Source organism: Lutra lutra, chromosome 8 (assembly GCF_902655055.1).
Source record: "Lutra lutra chromosome 8, mLutLut1.2, whole genome shotgun sequence".
Lineage (NCBI taxonomy): Eukaryota > Metazoa > Chordata > Mammalia > Carnivora > Mustelidae > Lutra > Lutra lutra.
The window spans coordinates 135,660,852-135,687,788 of NC_062285.1; the positions used below are offsets into that span (position 1 = coordinate 135,660,852).

The 26,937-nt window shown below is 52.5% G+C and overlaps 1 protein-coding gene across 2 annotated transcripts in view; it reads left to right on the top strand.

Annotated features, from left to right (window-relative positions):
- The window catches only part of TAB1 (TGF-beta activated kinase 1 (MAP3K7) binding protein 1), a 32,947-nt gene that overhangs the window by 539 nt on the left and 5,471 nt on the right, over positions 1-26,937 (top strand). For both annotated transcript variants that reach the window (XM_047740219.1, XM_047740220.1), the window contains exons 2-8: positions 14,615-14,751; positions 15,128-15,281; positions 21,652-21,738; positions 22,249-22,387; positions 23,324-23,437; positions 24,020-24,131; positions 25,835-25,979. In XM_047740219.1, the coding sequence (XP_047596175.1) occupies positions 14,615-14,751; positions 15,128-15,281; positions 21,652-21,738; positions 22,249-22,387; positions 23,324-23,437; positions 24,020-24,131; positions 25,835-25,979 (888 nt within the window). The remainder of the gene's footprint in view (positions 1-14,614; positions 14,752-15,127; positions 15,282-21,651; positions 21,739-22,248; positions 22,388-23,323; positions 23,438-24,019; positions 24,132-25,834; positions 25,980-26,937) is intronic.

Below are 26,937 nucleotides of genomic sequence, written 5' to 3' on the forward strand. Positions count from 1 at the left end.
CTTATCATCTCCCAGGTTTCCTGCCAATTGCTTTACGTTGTAAGCTTAGTTTATGTAACAGCCCCGGGAGGTAGGTACTACAATTACTCCCGTTGGGCGGGTAAAGAAACTGCGGCACAGAGAGGCAGGCGGTCACTTGCCCAAGAGGCCCACACTGCAAGAGGCCACATGGCAGAGTCAGGGTTAAAATCGGGCCGTCTGATTCCAGAAACCCTGTTAACCTCTAGTCGCTGCGGAAGGCATGACCTGAGTGGCAGCCCGGGTTCTGGTACTGACTCTTAACGCACTATGCCTCAGTTTCTTTAACTCTAAGGGGAGAGCAGGCCGTGGGAGATTTGTCCTGAGACTCACCCTTACTCCGTAATCTGGACCCCCATGGGTTTGTCGCTGGTGTCTTGCCCCTGCATCGTCCTGACTCACATGCACGTAGATACACATTTTGGTGCCTTGAGCCTGTTCTGACCTACCAGCATAGTGTGTGGGGCCCCTGGGGCCTCCCCAGATGGAGCAGTCTGTTGTGCTTGCCTGTGCACTTGTCTGACTCCCGTACTTAGGATCTATGACAGATCTCACCAGCGCTTACCACCACTAGGTGCCAGGCACTCAATACATACTGGTAAAAAAAGCATTTGTAGCCATGTCCAGTGCTTGGCGTGGGACTTACAGAGCTACCAAAGACACGCCCTCCTGCCCTGGGCCTGAAAGCATCAGAATCATTGGGAGGGATGACCTTCAGGGCTATATACTAATGACCCGCTTTGTGTACACTGTCTTTTGAAATTGCCCTTCCACCATAGCAATTCCCAGGGCTGCTCAGTGGGGACTGCTCTCTTCCCCTCCACATCTTTGGCTGCCCTTTTATTTGACTAGTGCTCTGCAGGTCAGCCTTGTCATTGAGTTAGGTAGGCCCGGCCCTTTGCTTTGTGAACTCCCAAAGGGCAGGGCCCCTGTATAAATTTACCCATTGCAAAAATTCCAGAAATACAGGCTGGACTGTAGTGAGTGCTGGAAGTGGTAACTGCTGTGGGCCAGTTCGGCCTGCTGAAGAGAGTGGCATCCAGCTTCCTTTCCTGGGTATGGTGGTGCCCAGGAGACTCAGGTTAGACAGAAGCTTTGCTAGCTCCAGAATGTGTTCCTGTGTGGAAGGGGAATCCTTTCAAGACAAGACAATTAGCTTTGAGCACATAACATCATGATGAGAGGCAAGGAGATGACAGAGATGTCCACACAAGGCCCGTCCCACCCTAAGGATGACCAAGACATCTCTGCTCACAGGGTGTCTGAGTGTCCAGGCCGCATATGTTGCTTGCTGACTGGCTCTCCAGTGTCCTGAGTCTGGTAGGAGCAGCTCAAACATCAGCATTGAGCAGATGGCCTCGAGGGTTCCTAGTCTGTGGTTGTAGGACCTGGGGATACAAAGATAAAGAAGTGTGCGCACCCTCGGGGGAGGGAGCCCTCTACTACTAACACAGGGCGGAAGGCACTGTGTGGTCAGTGTTGAGGGGCTGTGGCCGGCCTAATTTGACTGGGTCAGTGGAGGCTCGCAGGAAGGGCTGGGGATTTGCTGGCAACATGGTGCCAGGTGGGCGTGCTGGGGCCAGATGGCAGAGCACTGGGGAGTTTCACCTTTGGTCCCCAGCCAGCGTGGTACCTTGAAAGGTCTTTTGAAGAAAAGAAGAGCTTTTGAAGATAGCTTGATGTGTTCAAAGGAACTTGGGCCCTTTGCAACCTCACAAAAAGTCCAAGTCCCACAGGGACTTGGGCAAGTCACTTAACATCCCTGAACCTTGGTTCCCAGCAGAAAGGACACCCAGGAGTGTTGTTAGGATTAAATGAACTAACACATGACTGTCCTAGCCCAGCATGGACACAGTCCAGCCATGAAGTGCCACCTTCAGTTCTGAGCATTTAGGTGTCACTGAGCACTTAACTGTGTGGCCGATACTGTGTAGGTGCAAGGGACACTTTCCTCATGAAGCCTCTGTTCTGATAAGGGAGACAGTCATGGTGAGTAAATACTGATTGTAAACAATATAATACCTATAGCCTCAGTTGGTGCTGGGAGGAGTAGTCTGGATTCCTAGAATGGTGGAGGGGCCGTTTTAAGAGTGGTAGGGAAAGATCACTCAGCATTTGATGGGATGAAGTAGGGGATTTGGGAGGGAGTATCCCTGGTTGAGGGACCAGGGATGCCAAGGCTCGTGTGTTTGGGGAGCACCAAGGAGGCCAGCGTGGCTGCAGTAGAGTGCTTTGGGAAAGTGGGGGTCGCTGAGGTCCAAGGGACTTTGTGGACCCTGGTGTGGACTTTGGATTCTATCCTAAGTGTGCTGTGAAACTCGGTGGTTTTTAGGGATATTTTAGGTTTTTAGGGAGGGCTGTATTTTGGAGGACGAGCTGGTCGGATTTGCTGGTGGATCAGATGGTGGGTGTGTGACCGAGGAAGAAGAGTTAAGAAGGACTGCAAGGTTTTTAGTTGGAACAACTGTGCCCTTTACTGGGATGGGGAGTCTCTGGAAGTCCAAATCCAACTGTGCCCTTTACTGGGATGGGGAGTCTCTGGAAGTCCCGCACATTTGGGGCTGAAAGAATGAGGAGTTTGGTGTTGCCTCTGCTCTTCTGTCCTTAATTATAAAAAGAAAATCAACTTGAAATTCAGTTTTTTTAACTTAGAAACCTTGAGCCACTACAACTATAAGATCACAGGTGCGGGCTCTGAATTTTTTCTAATATACATCATCAGTTCCCCCATTAAAATAAAAACATCCACGAGGCCATCACCTACAACCGTCTCATCCGCCGTCAGAATGTGGCCGAGCGGCTCCAGCCCGCAGTAAGTGCCCCACAATTATTAGCCCCTTTAAGAATGTATGAGGACTATATTTGTGATGAAAACATAGAGAGCCTTTGATGAAAACCCTGCTGGGAGAGGTGGGGGCCAGGAGTTGAGCTAGTCCCAGAGGAGTGGGAAGGAAAAGGGGGTCATTCAGAAAGACAGGGATGGCAGGAGACACTGGGTATTTTGAGCTTTTTGGAGAGAGAGAACAGCTACCCCTCCCGAGCCATCTTCCTGGGGGCATTATTCTCTCATTCTGAGCTTCCTTTTTGCCTCCAAGGAATTCGGGTGCTTTCACCACAAAAACACTCGGCCTTTTCATACTATAATTTGATATTCAAGCTGTGGCCTGAACTTGGAACCATGCTTTGTCCACTTTTGCTGCCCAGGAGTTGGAGATGAATCTCTGTGGGGACTTTCATGGACTGTTAGTCTGCGACGTGGCCACACACGTGTGTGAGGCCGCTGAGGGTGTGTGTTTACCGAGGACTCGGAACACCCTTCACCACTGACCATGCACCTGGGTCACTATCAATGCTTTTCCTACCAAAACAGGAATTTGGGGAGCTCCCTCATACTAGTCAAAATTAGGCCTTTTTTTTTTTTTTAAGATTTTATTTATTTGTTTGAGCCAGTGAGTGAGAAAGCGAGCAGAAGCAGGGGAGAGAGGCAGGTGGAGAGGGAGAAGCAGACTTCCGCTGAGCAGGGAGCCCACGCCTCTGCGCCACCGTAGGACTTGATCCCAGGACCCTGGGATCATGACCCCACTCAAAGAAGGCGGACACTCAAGCCAACTCGGCCGCCCAGGTGCCCCTAATTTCGGCTTTTTGAAACGGCCTTCTTTCCTTACTATATTTTGTGTTCAGTTTCTTCTGAGAAATTAATTAGGAACCCATCAAAGAAAGTGGTGCAGGCTCAGTGTGGGGGGTATCTACGCAGCTCGGTGATGAGGCTGTGTGAGCGCAAGGAGCCCGCTTCTCGGCTGCTGGCAGACCTGGCATTTGTGGGTGTGGGAGAAAGTGTGCATCATTGTGCGCACAGGGGTGGGGAAGGGAGTGGTTTGGGTGACTTGGAAATACGTGACCTTTCTGAATATTGTTCCGAGATGCGGACAAAGGAAGCAAGAGACTCGGTGTCCCCCTCGGGGTGGAATCAGCAATAGAGAGTTGGTGTGGCTAATCCCTGAAGGAGGGGAGGCAGCTGGGGCAGCAGGATGGCCTCCCACCCGGTCACAGCAGCGTCAGAGCCATTTGGGGGGCACTGTGACATCGGGGGAACACCGGGCACTGTCTCACTCCCTCATGGGCAGAACTGGGAATTCTCTGGCCACTTGTCATTGAACATCCGAGGGGCTGTGGGGACTGTGTTCCAGGCAGGGCCTCCCCCGAAGGAGCACTCCTAAATATATGAGAAATTCTCCATGTATCTTTGCATCTAAGACATTAATTATAAGGACCCGTCATTATTTTATATACTGCTAAGAAAGAAAACATCCTGCTAATTAACTTGTAACACATCAACTTCGGATATTTAAAGATGAGAATATATGTCCTGGAATCAGCAAAATAAGTAGCTAACAGCACTAGGCTGTGAAACAACACAGCACAACCGCAGCATAACAGGGACGCCTGGCTGGCTGACTCAGAAGAGCGTGTGACTCTTGATCTCAGGGTTGTGAGTTCAAGCCCCACGTGGGGTGTAGTAAGCTTTTTTTTTTTTTAAAGATTATTTATTTATTTATTTATTTAACAGAGACCACAAGTAGGCAGAGAGGCAGGCAGAGAGAGAGGAAGGGAAGCAGGCTCCCCACTGAGCAGAGAGCCCAGATGCGGGGCTCAATCCCAGGACCCTGGGATCATGACCTGAGCCCAAGGCAGAGGCTTTAACCCACTGAGCCACCCAGGCACCCCGAGGGTATAGTAAACTTTAAAAAAAAACCAAAAACCCAAGAAACCAGTACCAAGTTATAGCGTGAAAGTTGCCAAGACACCAGATGGTTAATGACCGCTATGCCTCCGTGAACCCATTTCTCCGGGAGGGGCCTGTAGCATTGGGCAGTTATTTTCCCGGAGCCCGGGGACACGTACCCTGAGAGGGTTTGGTGTGTGCTGGCCTAAAACTCATTGTTACATATCCCCCAGGTGTTTTGTTTTTGTTTTGTTTTTTAAGATTTTATTTATTTATTTAATTGACGGAAACAGCGAGAGAGGGAACACAAGCAGGGGGAGAGGGAGAGGGAGAAGCAGGCTTCCCACCAAGCAGGGAGCCCGACATGACCCAAGCTGAAGGCAGGCCCCCAGGCTCCCCGCTTCCTTTCTTTTTTTTAACATATCACACAGTTTATTTGCTTTTCAACTCCTTTTCAAACTCTGATGATAATCAAGAGAGAAAGACTTGGTTTGTTCCTAGTGTGTCCTTAACACCTTTCTGATTCTTGCTAGTCTCCTCCCTGTTGTTTTTTATTTATTTATTTATTTTTAATTTTTTATTTTTTTTTAAGATTTTATTTATTTGACAGAGAGACTATGAACAGTGAGAGAGGGAACACTAGCAGGGGAAGTGGGAGAGGGAGAAGCAGGCTTCCTGCTGAGCAAGGAACCTGATGTGGGGCTTGATCCCAAGACCCTGGGATCATGACCTGAGCTGAAGGCAGCGGCTTAATGGCTGAGCCACCCAGGTGCTCCTGTTGTTGTTTTTTTAAAGATTTTATTTTTAAGTAATCTCTACCCTCAGTTTTCAGCTTGAACTCACAACCCCGAGGTCAAGAGTTATGTGCTTCACCAGCTGAGACAGCCAGGTGTCCTACCCCTGCCTTCTTTTTCTTTCTTTCTTTCTTTTTTTTTTTATAAACAGAACAGAGCTCCAGCTCAGTCTATGACCAGCAATAGGTTCAGCTAGAATTTAATAATCTTGTTTTGTTTTCATTTTTTATTATCTTCAAGATAAAGCAGGTGATACTGGTTTTCTACTTACAATGCTGAAAACATTTACATTCAAAAATGAAGTCATTTGAGTAGAATAAAATGTGGCGGTGTAAAGAAAAAAATAGGAAGTGTCTAGTTCCTTGAAGATAGTGAGTGGCTGGTTGAGGTCCGGGAAACATGGGCCTCTGGCTCTAGTTGGATCTGAGCAGGGCCCTTGGAGGTGGACAGGGCTCGGAAAGACCAGAAAAGGGGAGGGAGGCCTTGCCTCACCATGGATACTTTTTAGTATGCTTTTGGGTAATTTTTTTCTTATTTCTCCTTTATCTTAATACCAAGTCAAGTCCAGTTGGCTAAGAACTTTATGTTTAAAGAGTGTCAGTATGAAATAAGTAGGTCTTTGCCCAGCAAGTTTAATGTATATAAATAGTTGTTTGAAAGTGTGTGTCTGTTTCTATGGCTATACCTCTGGGGTCAGTAGCCTCTTTATTTGAGATCCCCAAAATACATTGGCCTTTCAAGTAGGGCAAACCTTTGGTAGAAGCATTACTTCCTTCCTGTGTCGGTGTGGACTCCTTCTGCCAGAAGTAGGTTAGCTTCCCACGCTTTTTTGTTCTGGTCATAGTTTTTTAGAAATCATTTGGAACACTGTATAGAAGGCCTTATCTGTACAAGATAGCTGAGTGAGATTGTTAATCTTCAAAGGGTAAGATTCAAAAATTATGTCAATAGGCTGGAAGGCTGAGATGAAAGCGTTAAGATATAATCCAACTAATGTAAATTTAGGTTTTAAAAAAATCCTCTACAGGAGTGTGGTTAGGGGAGACTGACTGGTGAGAACCTCAGAGGAAAAAGACGCTGTGATTTTTAGTTGACAGCAAGTGGGAATTTTCACTTGGAGGCTGGATGCCAGTCTTTTCTTTAAGTGATAAAGGCTCTTGGTTTTTGTGTCTTGATTTGTCTGTCCTACCACCCTACTGATTTCTTTGGTTTGAGTTAATTTTAACATTAATTCTTTAGGTTTACTATCCTATCAACTGCAAATAGAGATAATTGTACTTCTTCAGTCCTTAAGCTCAGCAAATATAAAATAGAGATAATTGGACTGCTCCACTTTTTTTTTTTTAAGATTTTATTTATTTATTTGACAAGACAGAGATCACAGTAGGCAGAGAGAGAGGAAGGGAAGTCCCTGCTGATGTACTGCTCTACTTCTTAAGCTCAGCTTCTTTTCTCTTATCTAATTGTGTGGGCTGACACCTCTAGTTCAGTGTTACGATAGAAGAGAAGGTGGGAGGGGCGCCTGGATGGCTCAGTGGGTTAAGCCGCTGCCTTCGGCTTGGGTCGTGATCTCAGGGTCCTGGGATCGAGCCCCGCATGAGGCTCTCTGCTCAGCAGGGAGCCTGCTTCCTCCTCTCTCTGCCTGCCTCTCTGCCTGCTTGTGATCTCTCTGTCAAATAAATAAATAAAATCTTCTAATAAAAAAAAAAAAAAGAAGAGAAGGTGGGCATCCTTGCTGTGTTTCTGATTTTTTTTTTTAAGATTTTATTTATTGGGACGCCTGGGTGGCTCAGTTGGTTAAGCAGCTGCCTTCAGCTCAGGTCATGATCCCAGCGTCCTGGGATCGAGTCCCACATCGGGCTCCTTGTTCTGTGGGGAGCCTGCTTCTCCCTCTGCCTCTGCCTGCCACTCTGTCTGCCTGTGCTCGCTCTCTCTCTCTCTGACAAATAAATAAATAAAATCTTAAAAAAAAAAAAGATTTTATTTATTTATTTGACAGCGAGGGATACAGCGAGGGAACACAAGCAGGGAGAGTGGGAGAGGGAGAAGCAGGCTTCCTGCCAAGCTGGGAGCCTCATGTGGGGCTCGATCCCAGGACTCTGGGATCATGACCTGAGCTGAAGGCAGATGCTTAACAACTGAGCCACCCAGGCACCCCTGTGTTTCTGATCTTAATGAGAATCCCACTTGTGTTTCCCTACTAAGTAAGATGCTGGCATTAGTACCAAATGAAGCATATATATAATGGCATGTTAAACTGTCCATTGACTACTGTTTTCTTGAGTGTTATTGTTGGGAATGGACCAAGACTGTCCTTAAGTAAACAATAGCACTGGAGTCCATATTCATTGACTTGAAAACCAGTTGCTAGTTAATCAAATAATACACAGTTGCTGGGGCACCTGGGTGGCTCATTGGGTTAAAGCCTCTGCCTTCGGCTCGGGTCGTGGTCCCAGGGTCCTGGGATCAAGCCCCGCGTTGGGCTCTCTGCTCAGCGGGAAGCCTGCTTCCTCCTCTCTCTCTCTCTGCCTGCCTCTCTGCCTACTTGTGATCTCTGTCTGTCAGATAAATAAATAAATAAGTAAAATCTTAAAAAAAAAAAAAAACACAGTTGCCCCTTGAACAACATGGCTTTGAACTGTGCATATTTACTTACATGCAGATTTTTTCCATGAATACAGCACTGTATTGTGTTCTTTTCCACGATTTTCTCTGTAAGATTTATATATTTACTCGAGAGAGAGGCAGCGCCTGAGTGCATGTATGAGAGGTTGGGCAGAGGGAGAGTAGAGAGAGAATTTTAAGCAGACTCCACATTAAGCGAGGAGCCCAACACAGGGCTTGATCCCAGGACCCCGAGATCACGACCTGAGCCGAAACCAAGAGTCAGCTGTGTAACAGACTGTGCCACCCAGGGGCCCCATTCCTTATGATTTTCTTAATATTTTATTTTTTCTAGCTTACTTTACTGTAAAAATTCATTATATAATACATATGACATACAAAACATGTTAATTAATCATTTATGTTATTGATAAGGCTTCCTTCCAGTCACCAGTAGCCTATGTCAATAGGTGAGCTTTGGGGAGAGTTGAAAGTTACATGTGGACTTTCGATTGTGCAGGAGGTTGGTGCCCCAATCCGAGTGGCATTCAGGAATCAACTATATTTCCAAAATATTGCTAACTCAATATTATGAAAATCAGATGTCAAAAAGAGCACTTAACATCACAGAGGTGGGGCGCCTGGGTGGCTCAGTGGGTTAAGCCTCTGCCTTCAGCTCAGGTCATGATCTCAGGGTTCTGAGATCAAGCCCCACATCGGGCTCTCTGCTCAGCGGGGAGCCTGCTTCCCCCCTCCCTCTCTCTGCCTGCCTCTCTGCCTACTTGTGATCTCTTTCTGTCCAATAAATAAATCTTAAAAAAAAAAAATTTAACATCACAGAGGTGTCCAGACCCTAGCCGTCAATACCTTCTGAGAACAAAGTGCTTTTAAGTAGATGTACCGTTGTCACACGGTTTTTCAGATTCGGGAGAGCTTGTTTCTCCCACACGAGCTGAGTGCGGCTGCAGCGCTCTGGGCAGCGTCGGCCCACTCCTGGTAGCAATGTCATGGGCTCCCATTGGGAATTGCTTTCAGATGAGTTGTCTCTGTGCCCTGAAATGCCGACGTGCCCAAGTCCTCTGTCATCCATTCCAGTTTGTTTCCTTCCTTCCTTGCAGAAGACTCTCATTGGTGGTTTTTGTAGTGTATCTCACAATATCAAGTGGGCCCATAAGTGGCTTGGGTAGTACTTATTTTTTGCTGGAAAGTATGAATTTGTTGGAAAGATTCGAGTCCCTGAAGCCTGTCTCTGTCCCCTGTGGGAGGTAGAGAATGGCAGAGGAAGCACCACAGTTGCAACACTGATGACAGGTTTTGCATCCTGGGTGACACATTTATATTGTTCATCTCGTATTCGAGGACAAGTTCAATCCTTCTCAATCTCCTCTTTCATCACAGACAGTATACTGTCTGTACTTTAGAAAGTATAAACATCTTCCGTGCTTTATTTTAAAAGATTTATTTATATATTCGACAGAGAGAGAGAGCGCGTGCACAAGCAAGGGCAGCAGTAGAGGGAGAGGGAGAAGCAGGCTCTCCACTGAGCAGGGAGTCCGATGCTGGGCTCCATCCCAGGACCCTAATGGCTTAACCAGCTGAGCCACCCACGTACCCCTTCGGCAGCCCTCTGAAACAGCTATGGGCCTTTGGGGTGCTGAATATTGGTCTCCTGACCCATCTTTTCAGGAGGAGGACATAGGACACACCTGACTGGGGAGGTGCTTTTGTGCTTAATGTCATTTGAGTTGGAGGCAAGAGACTGACCCTAGAAAAAACAGCTTTTGGAAACTCATTTGCCAGGTTGTCTTTGTGAGGTCTCTGACAATGGAGATGTATTAAGCAGATCTAAGACCTAAGGGATAATTGGCACAGAGCAGTTCATTGAAAAGTACTGAATTCCTTGGCAGTGAACTCTTTTCAGTGGCATGGAAGGCCTTACCCTGTTCCCACCCAGGCACACGTGCATGAACACAGTAGCAAGCCACTTTCCCCTCTGGTCACTGCAGAGGCCACATTGGCCTTCTTGGACTTCCGTAAATGTCAAACGCTTACTTTTCTACCTCAGGGTCTTTGCACATGCTGTTTCCTCTGCCCAGAAGGCTCCTTTCCCACTTTTCTGAGATGGTCACTGCTCCATCATCATTTGGGTCTGGCTCAGAGGTCGCCTCCTCTGACCACTTCCTCTAAAAGAGCCCTCACCATCTTTCTGTCCCCTTACTGTAATTATTTTCTCCATGGCACATATCCCTGTCTCAAATAGCTTTATTTATTGTATTACATGTTTAAAGTTTCTCGTTGACTAGAAAGGAGGCTTCAGACAAGGACCCTTAGTCATTTTCCACACTGTGGTTCCGGCACCTAGAATAATGCCAGCCTTCTGTAAATGCCCAGTAAATGTTTATGGAATATGTTTGTATTACTGGAACGTACTCTACCCGCGTAATGTCATATGTGGATTCCGAAGACTTAATTAAGTTGTCATTTCTATTAAGAGAGACATTTATATTGCTTTCAGATGAGACAGGTGAAGATTCCAGCTAGACAATTTGGGTCACCGTGAAGCAGTTTTTCTTTCATCGTATGTGTCTTAACCTACATGCCTGGTGTCCTCAGAGGCTGAGCAGAATTTCAGCTCTTGTTGCTGTTTCTTTTCCACAGCTAGGTTTCGGTCACATTTGCAGTTTTCGCAGGCTACTACTAATAGACCTTAGTGGCTTTTCAGACCTTGTGGTGACATCATGTGAATAAGTCCTGTAAAGAGATAAGATTAAAGACACACCACGTTGATGAATTGAAAGATTCAGCACAGTGAAGATGTTGGATCTCAGACTGATCTGTGAACAGTTTCAGTCAAAATCCCAGCAAGATTTTCTTGTAGATATAGACAAACTGAGATTTTATTTGATAGAAACACAGCAAGAAAGGGAACACAAGCAATGGGAGAGGGAGAAGCAGGCTCCCTGCCAAGCAGGGAGCCCATTGTGGGGCTCGATCCCAGGATCCCAGGATCATGACCTGAGCTGAAGGCAGATGCTTAACGACTGAGCCACCCAGGCGCCCCAGACATTTAAAATTTATAGAGAAGGCAAAGGAAATAGGATCACTGAAGTCATTTTGAAAACAAATGAAGTTAGAGGCAACCCACTACCCGATTGTATAATATAGATTATAAGTAAAATGTAGATTTGGTAATAGAGATTTTGAATATAAGTTTATAAAACCGTGGCAATCAAGAGCATGTAACTGGTGGAGGGATGGACACATAGGTCCATGGCACAGAGTGGAGAACAGAGACAGACCCACACGAGGACGGCCAGTTAATTTTTTTGAAAGAGGCGCAGAGATAATTTAATGGAGAAAGGGCACTCTTTTCAACAAATGGCGTTGGAACAGTTGGATATCCACATGTGAAACAAAAAAAACTTAGACCTAAACTTCCTGTCTTAGAGATTAACCCCAAATGGATCACAGGTCTAAATGTAAAACTATGAAACTATCAGAAGAAAAACTTAGGTCTCTGTGGCCAGGGCCAGGCAGACCGTTATTAGAACATGAAAGCATGCACCGTGAGAGAAAAAGCTGATAAAATGGGTTTCATCAAAACTAGAAACTCTTGGCCTGCAAAAGATACCAATAAGCAAATAAAATGACAAGCTACAGGGGTGCCTAGGTGGCTCAGTTGGTTAACCTCTGACTGTTGGTTTCAGCTCAGGTCATGATCTCAAGGGCTGTAGGATCCAGCCTGGAGTCGGGCTCCCCACTCAGCGGGGAGTCAGCTTGAAGGACCCGCTCCCTCTGCCCCTCCCCTGCTCGTTCTCCCTCTCTCTGTCTCTCTCAAAGTAAATAAATCTTAAAGAAAGAAAGAAAGAAACGAACAAACAAACAACAAGCTACAGACTGGGAAAAAATACTTGCAAATCACATGTCCAACAAAGGACTTTATCCAAAAGACCTTAAGCGCTCTCAGATCTCAACAGGTGAAGAAACGACCCAACTGAAAAATGAACAGAAGAAAAAAAAAATGGGCATAAGATTTAAAACACACACTTCACCAGAGATGGCGGGATGACAGTATAGCACATGGAGAGATGCTTAACACCATTATTAGTCACCAGGGAAATGCAGATCACAGCACAATGAACTAGCATTACACGCTTCCTCAAATGTCTCCATTTAACAAAGGGGACCCTGCGGTGAGGAGGAGGCAGAGCCCATGGAACTTGCCTTGTGCATTTATGGGCAGGAGCGCAAATGGTACACCACTTTGGGAAACAGTTAGCAATTTCTTAGAAAAACAGACAGCCATCTCATCCCTACTCTAGAGATGTGAAAGGTCACATTCACACAGAAACCTGCTTGTGACTCTTCATACTGGCTCTCCATACCTGCCCTGCCCCAAGCTGGGAACAGCCCAGAGGCCCTTGAGTGGATGAGCAGATGGGCTTCCATCCAACTGGTGGAAAATTCTCCATTGACGGGACAAACTTGCTGCCTGCAGCAACTTGTGTGTGGGGGGTAGAGGGAGGAGGTCTCAGGCATGGTGCTGAGTGGGAGGATCCCATCTCAAACAGGTTATGCACCTTGAGACCTGGATGAGTGGTGGGTTTGCCAGGGGCTGGGGCATGGGAGGGGAAGTTAGTGTTCAACAGGAACAGAGTTTCAGTTTTCCAAGATGGAAAGAGCCATGGAGATGGATGGCAGGGCTGGCTACGCAGCAGTGAATAGTCAGTACCCCTGAACTATTAAAGACGATAAAGATCATGAATTTTGCTATATGTGTTCTATCACAATAAAAAGAAAAAAAGTCACGTACTGCCTAATTGCACCGAAGACCTTCTTGAAAAGACAATGTAATGGCGCAGCACAGGGCTAGAGCAGGGTGTGGCTACAAAGGGGAAACACGAGGGTCTGCTTTGGGGTGATGGGGCTGTTCCAGATCTTGGGGCGGCAGTCACATGAAACGCCTGTTCCCACTCATAGACTCGCATGCCAAAAAAAAGTCCATTTTACTATATGTTAATTTAAATACAAAAATAAGCTCCCACATCCTGCAGAAGTTGCTCTAGGGTGCAAAGCACAGAACTAACCCACTAGAATAAATGCAACATGAAAGCGATTAAAAAAGCCATAGAGTCCCTGGCTGTCAGTATGTAAATGAACAGAACATGAAATTTGCCACAAAAACTAACCACAGGCCTTTTATGTATCCGATTGCAAAGGCCCGTCAAAGTGGTTTCCACAGCCTTTGAAGGCCCTGACTACTACCTTGGAGGCAGTCGTGCACAGTGTCCATGCCTGTTTAATACACAGCATCCCATCCAGACTTTGTCCTTGCAGTTGGCCTTTGATTGTCCCAGTTGTTTCCATTTGCTGTAGTTTAGCCCAGTGGCCCTGGGAATGCTCCTGTGAGCCCGGCCAGCTGCGGGGAGGCGCTCAGTGAGAAACAGTGGATTGCACATGAGCCTTGTGTCAGAGTTGTCTCTGCGGCTAAAGTAATGCAGATGCTCAGAGTGAACTCGAGATTTAGGCCGATCAGAATTTGTGTTTGGGCTGGGCCTGGACAGCTGTGTATGTGTGCATGCGTGTGTGTGTGTGTGTGTGTGTGGAAGGTTCTAAGCTCCATGGTGATGATACTGAGCAGTCTAGTTTGAGATCCATGGGGTAGAATGGAAGTCAGACAGGGGCAGGCAGGAGGGAGGGAGCCAGGCGTACTAGGAGTGCATGGGAAGGCTGTCAGTCAAGCCCGGCTGGGGGTGGGGTGGCCTTCCTGAAGGAGGACTTCCTAGAGACCCTGACTGCTGAACCAGAGTCCCAAAGAGCATGGAGTAATGCCAGACATGCAGACGGAGAGTGGGGTGCCGGGAGCCTTGTGCTGATGGAGAAGGCTGTGGCAACGGGCAGGTGGGAGAGTCACCAGAGGACAGCAGGGCCCCAGGGCAGAAGCCCCAGGGGCGCGGAGCCGAACACGGCGGTTTCTCTGGGGTCGGGCTGCCTGAGTCAGTCACCTGAAGGACTGCATTTGCCCTGCTGCATTTGCCCTTGTGCTGGGATCGGCCCTTCTGGGGGCTCGGCCTGGAGGCCTCCAGTTAGAGCTAGTGCCCAAGTGATTGGCATCAGAGCCACAGCAGGGAGAGGTACGGAGCCACCAGAGAGCTTTCTACCGAGAGTTTGCTCTCCACGAAGTGTGTCTCTCTCATGTTTTGTAACATAGTTCATGCTTGGAAACCACTGCTGGGCCTTAATTTGGGAGCTCTAGGCTTTTCTAGACTTTCTGGGGGAAAGCATTGCAGACTTCCCATAAAAACAGACCCTTCTGTAGGCTTTAGTTCGTATAAGCATTGTTTTCCAGAAGGAAGTGGAACCTTCTCCGCAGGGCTCTGGGGCTACTATGGTTTTGTTGGGGAAAAAGAAGAAAGTGCGGGGCCCAACCTGGGGGAGAAGGTGACACTTCTCCGTTTCTTGGTGTCCTTCTCAGGAGCAGCAGCCAAGCTGGACAGATGACCTTCCACTCTGCCACCTCTCTGGGGTTGGTACGGCCTCCAACCGCAGCTACTCTGCTGATGGTAAGGGCACTGAGAGCCACCCACCAGAGGACAGCTGGCTCAAGTTCAGGTGAGTGTGCTGGCAGTGTCCCCCTGGGCATCAGAGGCAGATTTACGGGGCAAGAGAAAGCAGCAGTTTTGTACCTCTCTCGAATGGGGCTCGCTGCTGAGGTGGGGTCCGTGGGAGGTGGCACCTGCTGCTGTCTCTTGCACATCTGGACTTCACCCCCACCCAGGGCCTGCCACAGTGGGAGCGGGGAGCGTCCCAGAGGGCCATGCCTGAGTGGCATGAGGGTCAATGTGGGGAGACTCAGGTGGGCAGCTAAAGCCACCACTGCCATGTCTTTGGCTTCCCCCAAGTCCTGACCCTCCTCCCCTCCACTTGGGAACTGTCGCCACTCTCCTGCAAGCCCCCGGTCCCAAGCTGCTCCCCCTCTCTCTGGCAGGAGTGAGAACAACTGCTTCCTGTACGGGGTCTTCAATGGCTACGATGGCAACCGAGTGACCAGCTTCGTGGCCCAGCGGCTGTCCGCCGAGCTCCTGCTGGGCCAGCTCAGCACCGAGCACACCGAGGCAGACGTCCGGCGCGTGCTGCTGCAGGTAGCGATGCTCGGGGCGGACGACCGCGTCCCCGGGAGCTCAGCCGACGGCTGCCGAGTGCTGGGCTCGCCAGGGCTGGTCTGAAGATGCTGCCGGCTCCGTCTGCGGAAGGACCCGCTCTGGGTGGCTCTCCGAGCGGCAGGGCGTGAGGAGAGCAATGGGCAGGGGGCCTAGATTTTTTTTTTTTTTTTTTTTTTTTTTTTGACAGAGAGATCACAGGTAGGCAGAGAAGCAGACAGAGAGGGGAGGAAGCAGGCTCCCTGCTGAGCGGAGAGCCCGATGCAGGGCTCCATCCTAGGACCCTGGGACCACGACCTGAGCAGAAGGCAGAGGCTTAACCCACTGAGCCACCCAGGCACCCCAGACGATTTTTTTTTTTTTTTTAAGTAATCTCTACACTCAGTGTGGGGCGTGGACCTCAAACTTAAAACCCCATGATCAAGAGTCACGTGCTCTTCTGACTGAGTCAGCCAGGTGTCCCAAGAAGCAAAGATTTTTTTTTTTTTTAAGATTTTATTTATTTCTTTGACAGAGGGAGACATAGCGAGAGAGGGAACATAAACAGGGGGAGTGGGAGAGGGAGAAGCAGGCTTCCCGCTGAGCAGGGAGCCCTATGTGGGGCTTGATCTCAGGACCCTGGAATCATGACCTGAGCTGAAGGCAGACGCTTAGCAACTGAGCCACCCAGGTGCCCCCAAGGAGCAAAGATTTTAAGAGCTGGTTGTGGCATTCCACAATGCCAGAGGCCTGTGGGCGAGCTGGAAGTTCCACGGAGGCCCTGTTGGAGAGCCCAGTGCTGTGTTCCGATGGGCAGTAAGATGAACTCCTGGGTCTGGGGACCTGAGTCTGGGGTGTCAGGACGCCTTGCTGGGGTCGGCGTACACTTAGACGACTGCCCCACAGAGGTGTTCCCCGCGGGTGTGGTGGGCGGTAAGCCAGTGCCGCACCACGCTGGTGACAGTGTGGTGGGTCCTGCCCAGCAAACGAGGAAGCGGCTCTGTGAATTCAACCTCCCAGCCGCTAAGAGGTTTGTCCCCTCACAGGCCCAAAGAATGGCAGTTTCAGGCCTTTGGTTTGGGAGCGTAATTTGCCATTCAAAACAATGCATTTTTAAGTCCTGTGGGAGCCCAGTCCCCCCGCTGTGAGCTCAGGCCTCTCCCGCCATTGTGTCCTGAGCTCCCCCAAGGCCAGGAGAGATAGGGGACCTGAGGGGACCTTCAGGCCAGGGAAGAAGGAGTAGGGAAGCGGTGACCCAGAAAGGCTGGAGCGTTGGAGCAGAGGGTTGGTTGCCTGTGGGTGGCGGGTGGAGGAAGCTGGGAAGTTATCCTTGGAGTTGTGGGTAGAGGGTTGTGTTCAGGAGCCACAAAGATGGGTGGTGACTGGGCTTCACGCAAGGGAGCCCTCCTGGAGGTTAGAGACGGCCTCTGGTGCTCTAGTGTTCGCCTACCCTCGGAGGCCTGTGACCTTCATCGCCCTGGTGTCCTCCAAATTGGAACCGCCCATGTGCGTGGGCCTTGCGTATGAAAGTCATCCCACTACCAATGACCCGACCAAACCACTGGCCTGTGAGCCACTGCCCCTAAGTCGGTAACAGTACGGACAAGGACAAGATGCTTGTTGTGGGCAGCCATGCACTGCATGGCCATTTGTCCTGAGCAGGCTGAGCTGACCCCGCCTTGCCACAGTCAGAGGGGGCGCACAGACCCCCTCCTTGGCGATCCCAACTTGCCAGGGGCGGGGGGTACTCAGGCAGTGGGGGCTGTGCCACTGCTAACCCCTGGGTCCCTGGGCAGGGGTCTGAGGAGCCAGAAGCTGCGTCCTCTAGCCATTGGGAAAGCCTTGCCCTGCGGGATTTAGCCCCTTCCAGAAAGGATCCTCTCCACGGTGGCGAATTGGCACTTGTAGCTGTGTCGCGCCACTGCTGGGAGCCGTCCCTGATCTGTGATCTCATGGGGAGGGTGAGTAGGGCAGCCGCACTCCGTGAGGGCCTCAGTTGCTAATAAAGCCCATCAGGGAGTCAGAATCTGAGGTTCTGGGGGAGGGGTGCAGCCGTCTGGGCCGGAAGCCCACAGGCAGCCAGGAGGGGCCACGGTGGTCGGTTGTCCCCAGGACACCCAGTCCACCCAGTCCACGGCGGCCAGTGCTGCTGCCTGAAAGGAGCCGAGGGGAACACGGGGAACAAGGGAGCGGGCTTCGTGAGTTGACCTTCAAGCCAGCTGGCTGTCGGCTGTGGCTTTGTGGGTACCTGGATGAAGAATGGAGGAGAGGTGTGCTGTGTGTTGCCTCCAAAGTGTGAGGAGATGCAAGGTGTGGTGGAGGCTGAGTAGTTCACAGCTGGTGTTTAACCTCAAGTGGGGTTTCCCGACCTTTACAGGACCAACTAAGGCCCTTGAATTTTATGTGAGGCAATAGCCCAGCCTCTGTGTGGCAGGTGAATCCTGCCCGAAGGAGGTTGAATGCCTTCTATATCCTCCTGCGTGTTAGGCCTCGTCATTTAAAGGGTGCCCCTTGCTGATGTGGGGTGGGGTTCCCAGGAAGTGTCCACAAGAGCAATAAAATGTCTCTAATATGTGTCCCAGTGGGTAGTTAGAGAAGTATACGGTGGTTGTCTCCTAGAGGAAGAACGGGCTCCAGGGAGCAGCCGGGTACCTGGGGCAGGGTCATGGGCAGGTGCCCCTCTCAGAGGTCAGCATACAGGCTCCAGATCCTGCTGTCCGGGATGGGGCAGGCCAGGAGGTGATGGCGTCCACAGCACCTGAGCCAAGGCCTCTAGTTTGTGTCCTGGTCTTCTTGAGAGTAAGCATTAGGGTTCCCTGATCCCCAGAGCTGCCCATACAGGGAGGCCTCCGCATCATCTCAGGAGGGAGGGAGCTGGGTTTCAGGCCACTCTCCATGGGTACCCGGAAGAGGCCCAGAAACACCCCCCCACCGTATCCTTTAGCGCCCCTCCATTGGTTCCTGGCTGTAGCAGCAAACAAGATTTGAACTTTAAAAACATTCTTTTTTCATCTAGTTAGAGCATTGATACCATCTACTGCTCTTAGTACCAGCTGCCATTTCTATAAGTTATAATGGCATGGCCTTTTATTTGTGGCCATGAACTCCTAAGATTCTGGCCCCAAGGGTGCCTCCTCTGGGTTGGACATGGTCAGGGAGTGTGGAAGCGCAACACTGAGCAAATTGACATACCCACCGAACCATCCAGTGTCTACCCAAGAGGGGATGGGCTTCATCCAGGGTTGCCCATGGTGGGCCTGAGCTCTGATCTCAACAGATAGGCCCAGCACCCAGCTCTAGAAACCCATCAGGAGAGGCAAAACATCTTTCCCCCTTATCTCCGAGGGCACTGGAGGCTCGGGGATCTCTTCCTCAGAGCCTACTGCTTTTTGGATTTTGTCTGTCTCCTGCCTTTGTGGCTTGACACATTGGGGAGCCCCCTTGCTGTGGTGACAAGTCCGGGGGTCCTCTAAGGTGTCTCTACTAAAATGGGTCCTCGATACCTTGGGTGTTTTGTTTAACCAGTTACGAATTTTAGAGTCTTTGGCCAGACTAGCCAGACAGACGCATGTCAGCCACTGCAAACAGCAGCTGGGAGCCAGTTCCAAGTCCCGTAAGTGTCAGCACCGTTCTCCCCACTTTGGACAAATGTTTCTAGAAAACCTTGCATGGCCAGCCTGGTATGGTTACCTGTCTCCATTTCCGGGCCACGCTGGTCGTTGTCGGACGTTCTGGTGCAATGGAAGGTAGCTGGGAACACCTGGGATGGAGGCCGTCTCTTTCCCCACTCGTGCTGCCGCCTTCTGCTCTCGGGCGGCCCAGTCCGTGTCCGAGGAAGTGACTCCAGGTCTGCCAGGGCTGTGCCCCCCAATGTGTCCAGGCAACACCCCCCCACCCCGGCCCTCAAGAACATAGCAGCCCACCGCGCTCAGTAAGGCTCGGGCCACTTCGGCAGAGCTCTTCCAAGTCTAGTAGTTTTTCAGCCTCCTCTGGGGACTGGGAGGAAGCCAGTAGCATGTGCTCAGGGGCCCCGCTTTTAGTGAGGGTCTGTTCTGCTGTAGCATGCCAGGGACGGGACTCCCAGTATCCACTGGGTTGGGGGACGATCTGCGACAGCGGCAGGGAACACAGCCACAGAGGAGGTGCTGACCCGGGGCGCCATGATGCCCCTGGTGGCGTTGCCTCTGCCATGGGTTAGGGCTGGCTCCCCCAGCTCAGCAGCCAGCCTCCCTTTCCCACGCTAGTCTAGGGGAGCTCTCCTTGGCTCCCAGGGGCTACCTAGCCTGCGCCCCTGCTGGGACGGAGGCAGCGCCATACTGTCCTTGTTAGCTCACTGGGGCTCGACTTTGACCCACGATTAGAACCAGTCACCTCCAGACCAGACATCTGGTGGGGTCTTGTTCCTAGACAAATGGGAAGCACATCCACCTTGGACTGGGGCCTGCTGGCCAGTCTCTACAGGGGAGCCTGACCTTTTACTGCACTAACAACCTCAGGTGGGCATTTGTGGCCGCACCCCGCAGGGGGCCAGGCGACACTGCAGGACTGCCAGCAAGTGGCGCTTCCTTCCCAGGGAGCTGGATCTATCTGGGGGAGGACGATCGCAGGCCATTCACAGCTCCCAGGCATAGTATAGAAGGACAGACTGCCCCGCACCGTCCTTGTCACCAGCAGTGCTGAGAAACCAGAGCGGGCATATTGAATGAAGATGATGTCCTGAGGTTGGCGGGTCACCCCCTCGGCCTCCAGGCCCCACCTCTGGGGACGAGAGACCCGCAGGACTGTTGTGACTGGAGGTGCAGTCCCAGGACACACACCCCTCCATCCCCCCACCTCCCCACCCCCCACCCCCGCAGAGGAAGCATTGCCGCAGATTTGTCATTACTTACAGATCCCAGAAGCAAGAGGGCACCATTGAGCGGTGGGGAGGGGAGGGGGACAGTCCTCCCTCCCCAGTCAAGAGAAAGGGCAGAGTGGCAAGCTCCTGGTACTTAGGAGGGCATTGGGGTGGAGGTTACTACTTCCCATAGCCTTAACTCGAAGGTGCCCCAGGAACTGCGAAGCGGGAATTTTTGGTGGGACTCCTAAGCTCAGGCCCTCATCTGTGTCCAGACTCAGGTTGGGGCGGTGTTATCATGCCTTTAGACGTCTGGGTAGCAGCTCAGAGGCAAAGTTGTTTTTCTCAGTTGTTCTGGTAACACAGAGGCTCCCCACATCCCCAGAGGCCAGGCCCAGGCAGCCGGCCGGCCTTCCCCCTGAGTGGCAGGGTGGGCTCTGGAGGCGATCCTCCTGGGGAGAGGGGTGTCAGGGGTGTTCCTTGGATGAAGGGGTGGGGGGAGGCTGAGCTCTGGGAGAAGCAGGGTGATTTGAGATGAACCCTTTCCTCTGGCTGAGGCTCGGGTGCTCAGCTTCCTATTTGCAAGCGCCCGTGGGCCTTGTCTCCTCCCTTTGGTTCGCTGGTACCTGCTGGCCGGTCCTGCTTTCTGCCGGCTGAAGAGCTGGAGGTTTTCCTCCTGGCATCTCTGCTGGAAGCACGTCCGGAGGCACTTAGTCTGAGATGAGAAGGATGGATTCCTATTCCTCGAAAACCGTGTTCCCGGCCGTTTTCCAGCCTCGGCACCTGGGCCAGAGGGCCTCTGTGGCCTCAGGGCCCTGAGCCAGTGAGTCTCGGCTGGTTCCCTCGCCTCCTGGAAGGCAACAGTGGGACCAGGGTCAAGGGACCGGCATTGACCGGCACCGGCAGGATATAGTGACGAAATGAGGTGTCATTGCCCCAGGCTCCCGCTGGCCCAGGTGCTGGGTGTGCAGGGTAGATTATCTCCGTCCCCGCTCCCCAGAGCAGCGTTTGTCTCCTTCGTGGGTAGGATGGAGACTGCCTGGCAGGCAAGCGGCAGAGCCGGAATTCACCCCAGGTGGCCTGATTCCAAGCCTTGCTTGGAACCTCTGTGCCAGCTCCTACCCCTCTAGTGTCCGCAGTGCTCTCTGGAAGGCTCCAGGCCCCTGGGGCTGAAGGCTCTATCGGAGCCACAGGCCTTGCAGTGCCCTGTGGGAAGCCCCTGTCACGTGATGGCCTGCATTTCATGCAGAATCTGTCACTTTTTTATAAGATTTTATTTATTTATTTGAGAAAGAGCAGAGTAGGAGAGAGGGGCACAGAGAGAAGCAGGCTCCCCGCTGAGTAGGGAACCTGATGTGGGACTCGATCCCGGGACCCCAAGATTGTGACCTGAGCTGAAGGCAGATGCTCAACTGACTAAGCCACCCATGCGCCCCCAGAATCTGTCACTATTAATAGGCATTTCAGTATCTGGTGACAGTGGTATTTTGAACTGGCCTTTCCCCTGACACCCCTCCCTGTCCTCTGTGCATCCAGGCCTTCGATGTGGTGGAAAGGAGCTTCCTGGAGTCCATCGATGACGCGTTGGCTGAGAAGGCAAGCCTCCAGTCCCAGCTGCCAGAGGTAATGTCCCCAGCCTGCTCCCCGGGGGAAGTACCCCAAGGCCCAGCTTCGCGAGGAGCAGGGACTTACCTGCCATGTTACCCCCCAGCCATTGACAGGACTGGCCAGAGCGGTGGGTATTAGGGGGACAGTTCCTGACCGAGGGACTGGGCCATAGTGCGTTTGCAGAGGCCCCTCCGAGGGGTCTCCCGGGTCCACTGTGGACAGCTTTAGTTGGGCTTGGCACGGGGGTGGGCGGTGAAGGATGTGAGAAAAGGCCCTTCCAGATCAGTGCTCGGCCTGAGTCTGTGCATCGCCTCATCACCCACCCGCCCACATCAGCCACTGGCCCTTCCAGAACCGACAGGGCGAGTATAGTCCTGTCTGGCCTTCCTGGGAGAAGGCTTCCCCGGAGCTGCGGTGTGGCTTCATTCCGGCCAGGCCCTCCGAGCCTCGCCTTTGAAGGGAGGGCCTGCTGGGGGGATGGTCCTGAGCACCCCGCCTGCTCTGACCCCCTGGTGTGGCCTCTAGGGTGTCCCTCAGCACCAGCTGCCCCCGCAGTACCAGAAGATCCTCGAGAGACTCAAGGCTCTGGAGAGAGAGATCTCCGGAGGAGCCATGGCCGTCGTGGCTGTCCTGCTCAACAGCAAGCTCTATGTCGCCAACGTCGGTGAGCCACCTGCCTGTCGCAGGGCAGGAGCACTGGCCGGGAGAAGGCCAGCCTCGAGCTCTGGGTGTTCTTTGGGCAGCCTGCTTCCCAGACACACAGGCCCTCCAGCCTGTGTCTCCTGAGACCCTGAGGTCCATTTCCCCATTTCTGCCCAGGAACACCCCAGCCCCAGCGCGGAGAGTGAGAGGTCCCGGCTGGGAGGCAGGCGTCCCAGCTTTAGTCCCTCACTCTGCCCCAGCTGGCTGCGGGCAAGTTGCGTCCCCTCTCTGGGTTGTCTCAGCGGCTTCCTCTTCTGGAGGAGATGGCCTGGCTATGGAAGACCCACTCAGCATCCCACAAAGGGCTGTGGGATGGGCTAGGTGAGGGGCCCCGGGGATATTTGGATTTGTGGGAAAGGAGGCCATCTGGAAACCCGAAGGCCACACTCACAGGTTACTGTGGGAGCAGTGCAGAAACCCCACTGATCATGTCTATCTTTTCCTTGGGATCTCATGGCCAGAAGTCAAAAATACAAAAAGACAGGGTGAAAAGCATAGAGCGGACACCTGTGTGCCCAGCCCCCAACCCCAGCAGTCAGAGCCTCAAGGCCAATCTCATTTCCTCTCCAGTCCTTTGGCCCTGCAAACCCCAGACATCGTGTCACGTTATCTCTTTGTAAATAGTTCAGTACATCTCCCTAGAGAAAAGGTCTCCTAGTAAAACCATAATTATCCCAGGATGACACTGGAAAAGTTCAACCTAATTCTTTAATACCATCAGCACGCCTAGACTGGTGACTCACCCCAATGGTCTAAGCCTATTTTCTTTGCTGTTTCAAGGATTTCCCTGTGTGAGATGCTGCCTCCCCCCCCCCCCTCTCTCTGTCTCTCTCTCTGCTCCACCCGTCCTGTTCCTCCTGTGCACAGTCTTGGCTCAGCTGCTCAAATTCTCCTGCAGGTACAAATCGTGCCCTTTTATGCAAATCCACGGTGGACGGGCTGCAGGTGACCCAGCTGAACGTGGACCACACCACGGAGAACGAAGACGAGCTCTTCCGCCTCTCTCAGCTCGGTGAGTCGGGGCGGGGCCGACCCCCATGGCTCACCCTCAGTCCTCTTCGTGGGGGGCCGAGTAGGGAGAGGCAGGAAATGCTCGGGCTGCAACCTTGGGCTTGGGACCAGCCTGCCTGGGGTTGGATCCCAGCTCTGCCCCTTACTAGCTGGTGATGTCCGGAATTTTGGAAGTTTGTGCCTCAGTTTCCCCATTTGTGTATGAGGATCGTAGTCACACCTGCCTCAGGGCCTTGTGAGGATTAAGACTCCTTATGTGTGAAGTGTTCCAGGAGTACTGAGTGTACGCAGGTACTATGACCTCTAGAGACTAAGGCCAGAGAAGGCTCGAGGCTGCAGCTCGCACGGCACAGCCGCTCGCTCCCTGCCCGGGGCCTCTGAGGAAGGGAGCGTTCTGATGGGGCTGGGCACTGTGGACACTGGGGCCCCTTGGGTGAGCCATTCCCTGGGACACCCTGGTGTGACTTCATTTTCCACCCAGCGGGTCCTTGTTGTCTTGTTGGGGGCTATGTCTGTATGCCGTTCTTTTCCTCCTTCATGGTGAGCAGGACCTGGGCTTGTGCTCTTGCTCTCCCGCTGGCAGGTTTGGATGCAGGAAAGATCAAGCATGTGGGCATCATCTGTGGGCAGGAGAGCACCAGACGCATCGGGGATTACAAGGTCAAATACGGCTACACTGACATCGACCTACTCAGGTAGGGGGCCGACCCAGCTGCCCCCTGTTTGTGAGGCCGGAGGGTCTGGGCAGAAAGATGGTCAAAAAGATGTGGTTGAGGTAGCTGAGAGCCCAAGGAGGGCGGTGCTCCTCCCAGAGAGGCTGGTGTGTGGCGTTAGACCCAACAGGCTGGGAGGTTCTGTAGAGCTGGACTGGCAAGGGGTCAGGATGGGGACATGAGTGAAAGCCAAGGGCAGCAGCCAGGGCCACAGGGCCTGACAGGAGTGACCAGCGTTGTCATGAGCTGCCACAGATGGGCCGCAGTGGTGACTGGGCTGTCGTTGTCCCAAGCCTGTGCCCAGCTCTTTACACTCTGTCTCGCTCGCTCCTCACTCAGGCCCTGTGAGGTAGGTACGGTTGTTGGCCCAGAGGTGTGTTCATCGGAGGCAACCGATGTGGAGACCGAAGGGGGCCGCCTGCTTACAAGGCTGCCAGGGGCTGAGGCAGGGCTTGAACCCAGGCATTCTGAATCCAAAGCAGTGTCCTTAACGGTGACTGGAAAAACAGACCTGCAGGGGGCGGGTGTGTGTGTGTGTGTGTGTGTGTGTGTGTGTGTGTGTTGGGGGTGTGGGGTAGTATGGGGTATGTGTATGCAGTGTGTATGCATGTGTTGGGGGTGTGGGGGGGTTATTGTGTGCACAGTGTGTGGGGGAGTTGGGGGGTGTGTATGTGGGTGCGGGGGCGTGTGGTGGGGGCTGCAGCATGTGTGTGATGTGTGTATGGGGGGTGGCATACGGGGGTGTGTGGTGTGGGTGTACAGGGAGTTGGGGGTGCGGGGAGGATTTAGGCAGTTGAGTTTGGAAACTTCTGTCTCTAACTGGGCGGGGGGGTCTGTTGGCTTAATTGGAAGGTACAGTTTCAAAACAGGTCAGCTAGCGCCGAGGACCCACAGTGAGAGTTCCCCCCCACCCCGAGCCTGGACTCCTTCCCCAAAAGCTGCTGGTCTCCTCCGTATCCTGCCCCCGGGCTCCCATGCACGTGTGTGTGGGGATGTGTTGAGGGGATAGCCCCCTTCCTAAAACACCCGCAGGTGCTAGCATACCCTTTCCTGTGCCCTGCACCCTCCTCGTTTCCCGATGGGTGCTGTGCTCCCCACTGCGCAGTGCAGGGGGGCGGGCGGCACCCCCATAACCGCGGCCAGGGACCCGTAGCGAGGCTGCAGCGGTACTCACCGGCCCTGCTCATGGGCTCCCGGGATGTGTCCAGACTCTGCTCTTCCACGTGCTGTCGCCAGGAACATCTCAGACTTGCCTCCGCGTGCGCACACACGTGCTGGAGCTTTGTAACATTCGCTGGCCCTCCTGGGTCCCTGTGCACCTGGGGAGTGGACTTGGGGTCTGAGCAGGCGTGGTACTTGTTCTGGAGGAGCCTAGGCGAAGTGGCCTTTTACAAGTGATCCCCACCCTCTTGCTGTCCCTACTGCCACCGCACAGGCTCTGTGGCCAGGAGGTGGGGACTGGGGCCAGGATCAGGTGCCCGCAGCCGCCCCGCTGGCTCTCCAGGCTCTCAGAGCTTTACATTAGGAGCCACGCTCGGAAGATAGGTCCGTTTTTCTGGTTTCTCTCTTTTCTCTTGTTAGATGGGCATTTGACTTTACATCCTGGGTGGATTCTTGCCCTTAGCAGAACAAATGTCCCCTGGGGCCCTTCCAAGCACAGCTCTCCCCACACTCTCTTCCCACAGCGCCGCCAAGTCCAAGCCAATTATCGCGGAGCCCGAAATCCACGGTGCGCAGCCCCTGGACGGGGTGACTGGCTTCCTGGTGCTGATGTCAGAGGGGCTCTACAAGGCTCTGGAGGCCGCCCACGGGCCCGGGCAGGCCAACCAGGTGAGCCCAGCCCCGGCAGAGCACCGTCAGCCCACCCGCAGCATGGCGTACTCCCCTGGGTACCCAGCCAGCCCTCCGGCCCGCTCCACGGTGCTCAGGGACCTGGAGCTCCAGTTCGAAAATGCCCTTACCAGGCAGCTTCTGCGCCTTCAAAGCTCCCGGGAAGAAATGCCCGGCGCTCCAAGAACACGCATCCCACCCAGAAGCCTGCTTGTTCTGGGCTTGAAGCTGGGTCAGTCCCCAGGGCCCCAGGAAGTGAATTTCCCCAGGCACATTGCTCTGATTGTGCCTGAGAAGGGCCCTGGTCCAGGGAGGAGAGCCCAGAGGGTATGACTTGAGCCTCAGCCTCCCTCCGCCTCCTCCTTCCCTGCCTCTCCTCTCCTCTCCCCTTCTCTCCCCTCCCCCCGCTCCCCTCCCAGCCGCACTTGCTTACAGCTTGCTCCTCGTCTCTGACAGGGGGTGATAACATCCACCTTTTTGGGATTGGGGTAAGGGCGAGGTGTGATAAGCTTAGGTCCCCAGTCAGTGGGAGCCGCTTATTTTTCCTGTGCTGGGAGCACACGTGTCAGACAGTTGTCCCTAATGCGAGGCTTCGAGACAGTCAACCTCAAGGATGATTTTGAAGGGAGGCTGCCTTTCCCTGACCTTGGCTAGTGAATTCAGGTTGTATCTCTCCTTCCATTTGTGCTTCCTATAGGCAAGTAACCTTTTCTGCTTTGTCCTCTTTTTAATTAAATGTTAGGAGAAGAATGTCTCATGTGCCTATCTCCTGATAACCAATGTTCAAGGTTTTTCATTTACTTTATTTTATCATTCCTGCCAGTAGCCTTATAACCCAGAAGATGGGCTCGTGGCCACGTCGAGTTAGGCAGCTTGGAGCTGATGGAGTTCAGGGGCTCACCTGAGGTCCTGAGGTGACAGCCAGTCACTGACAGAGCTGAGCCCACCCCAGACAGGG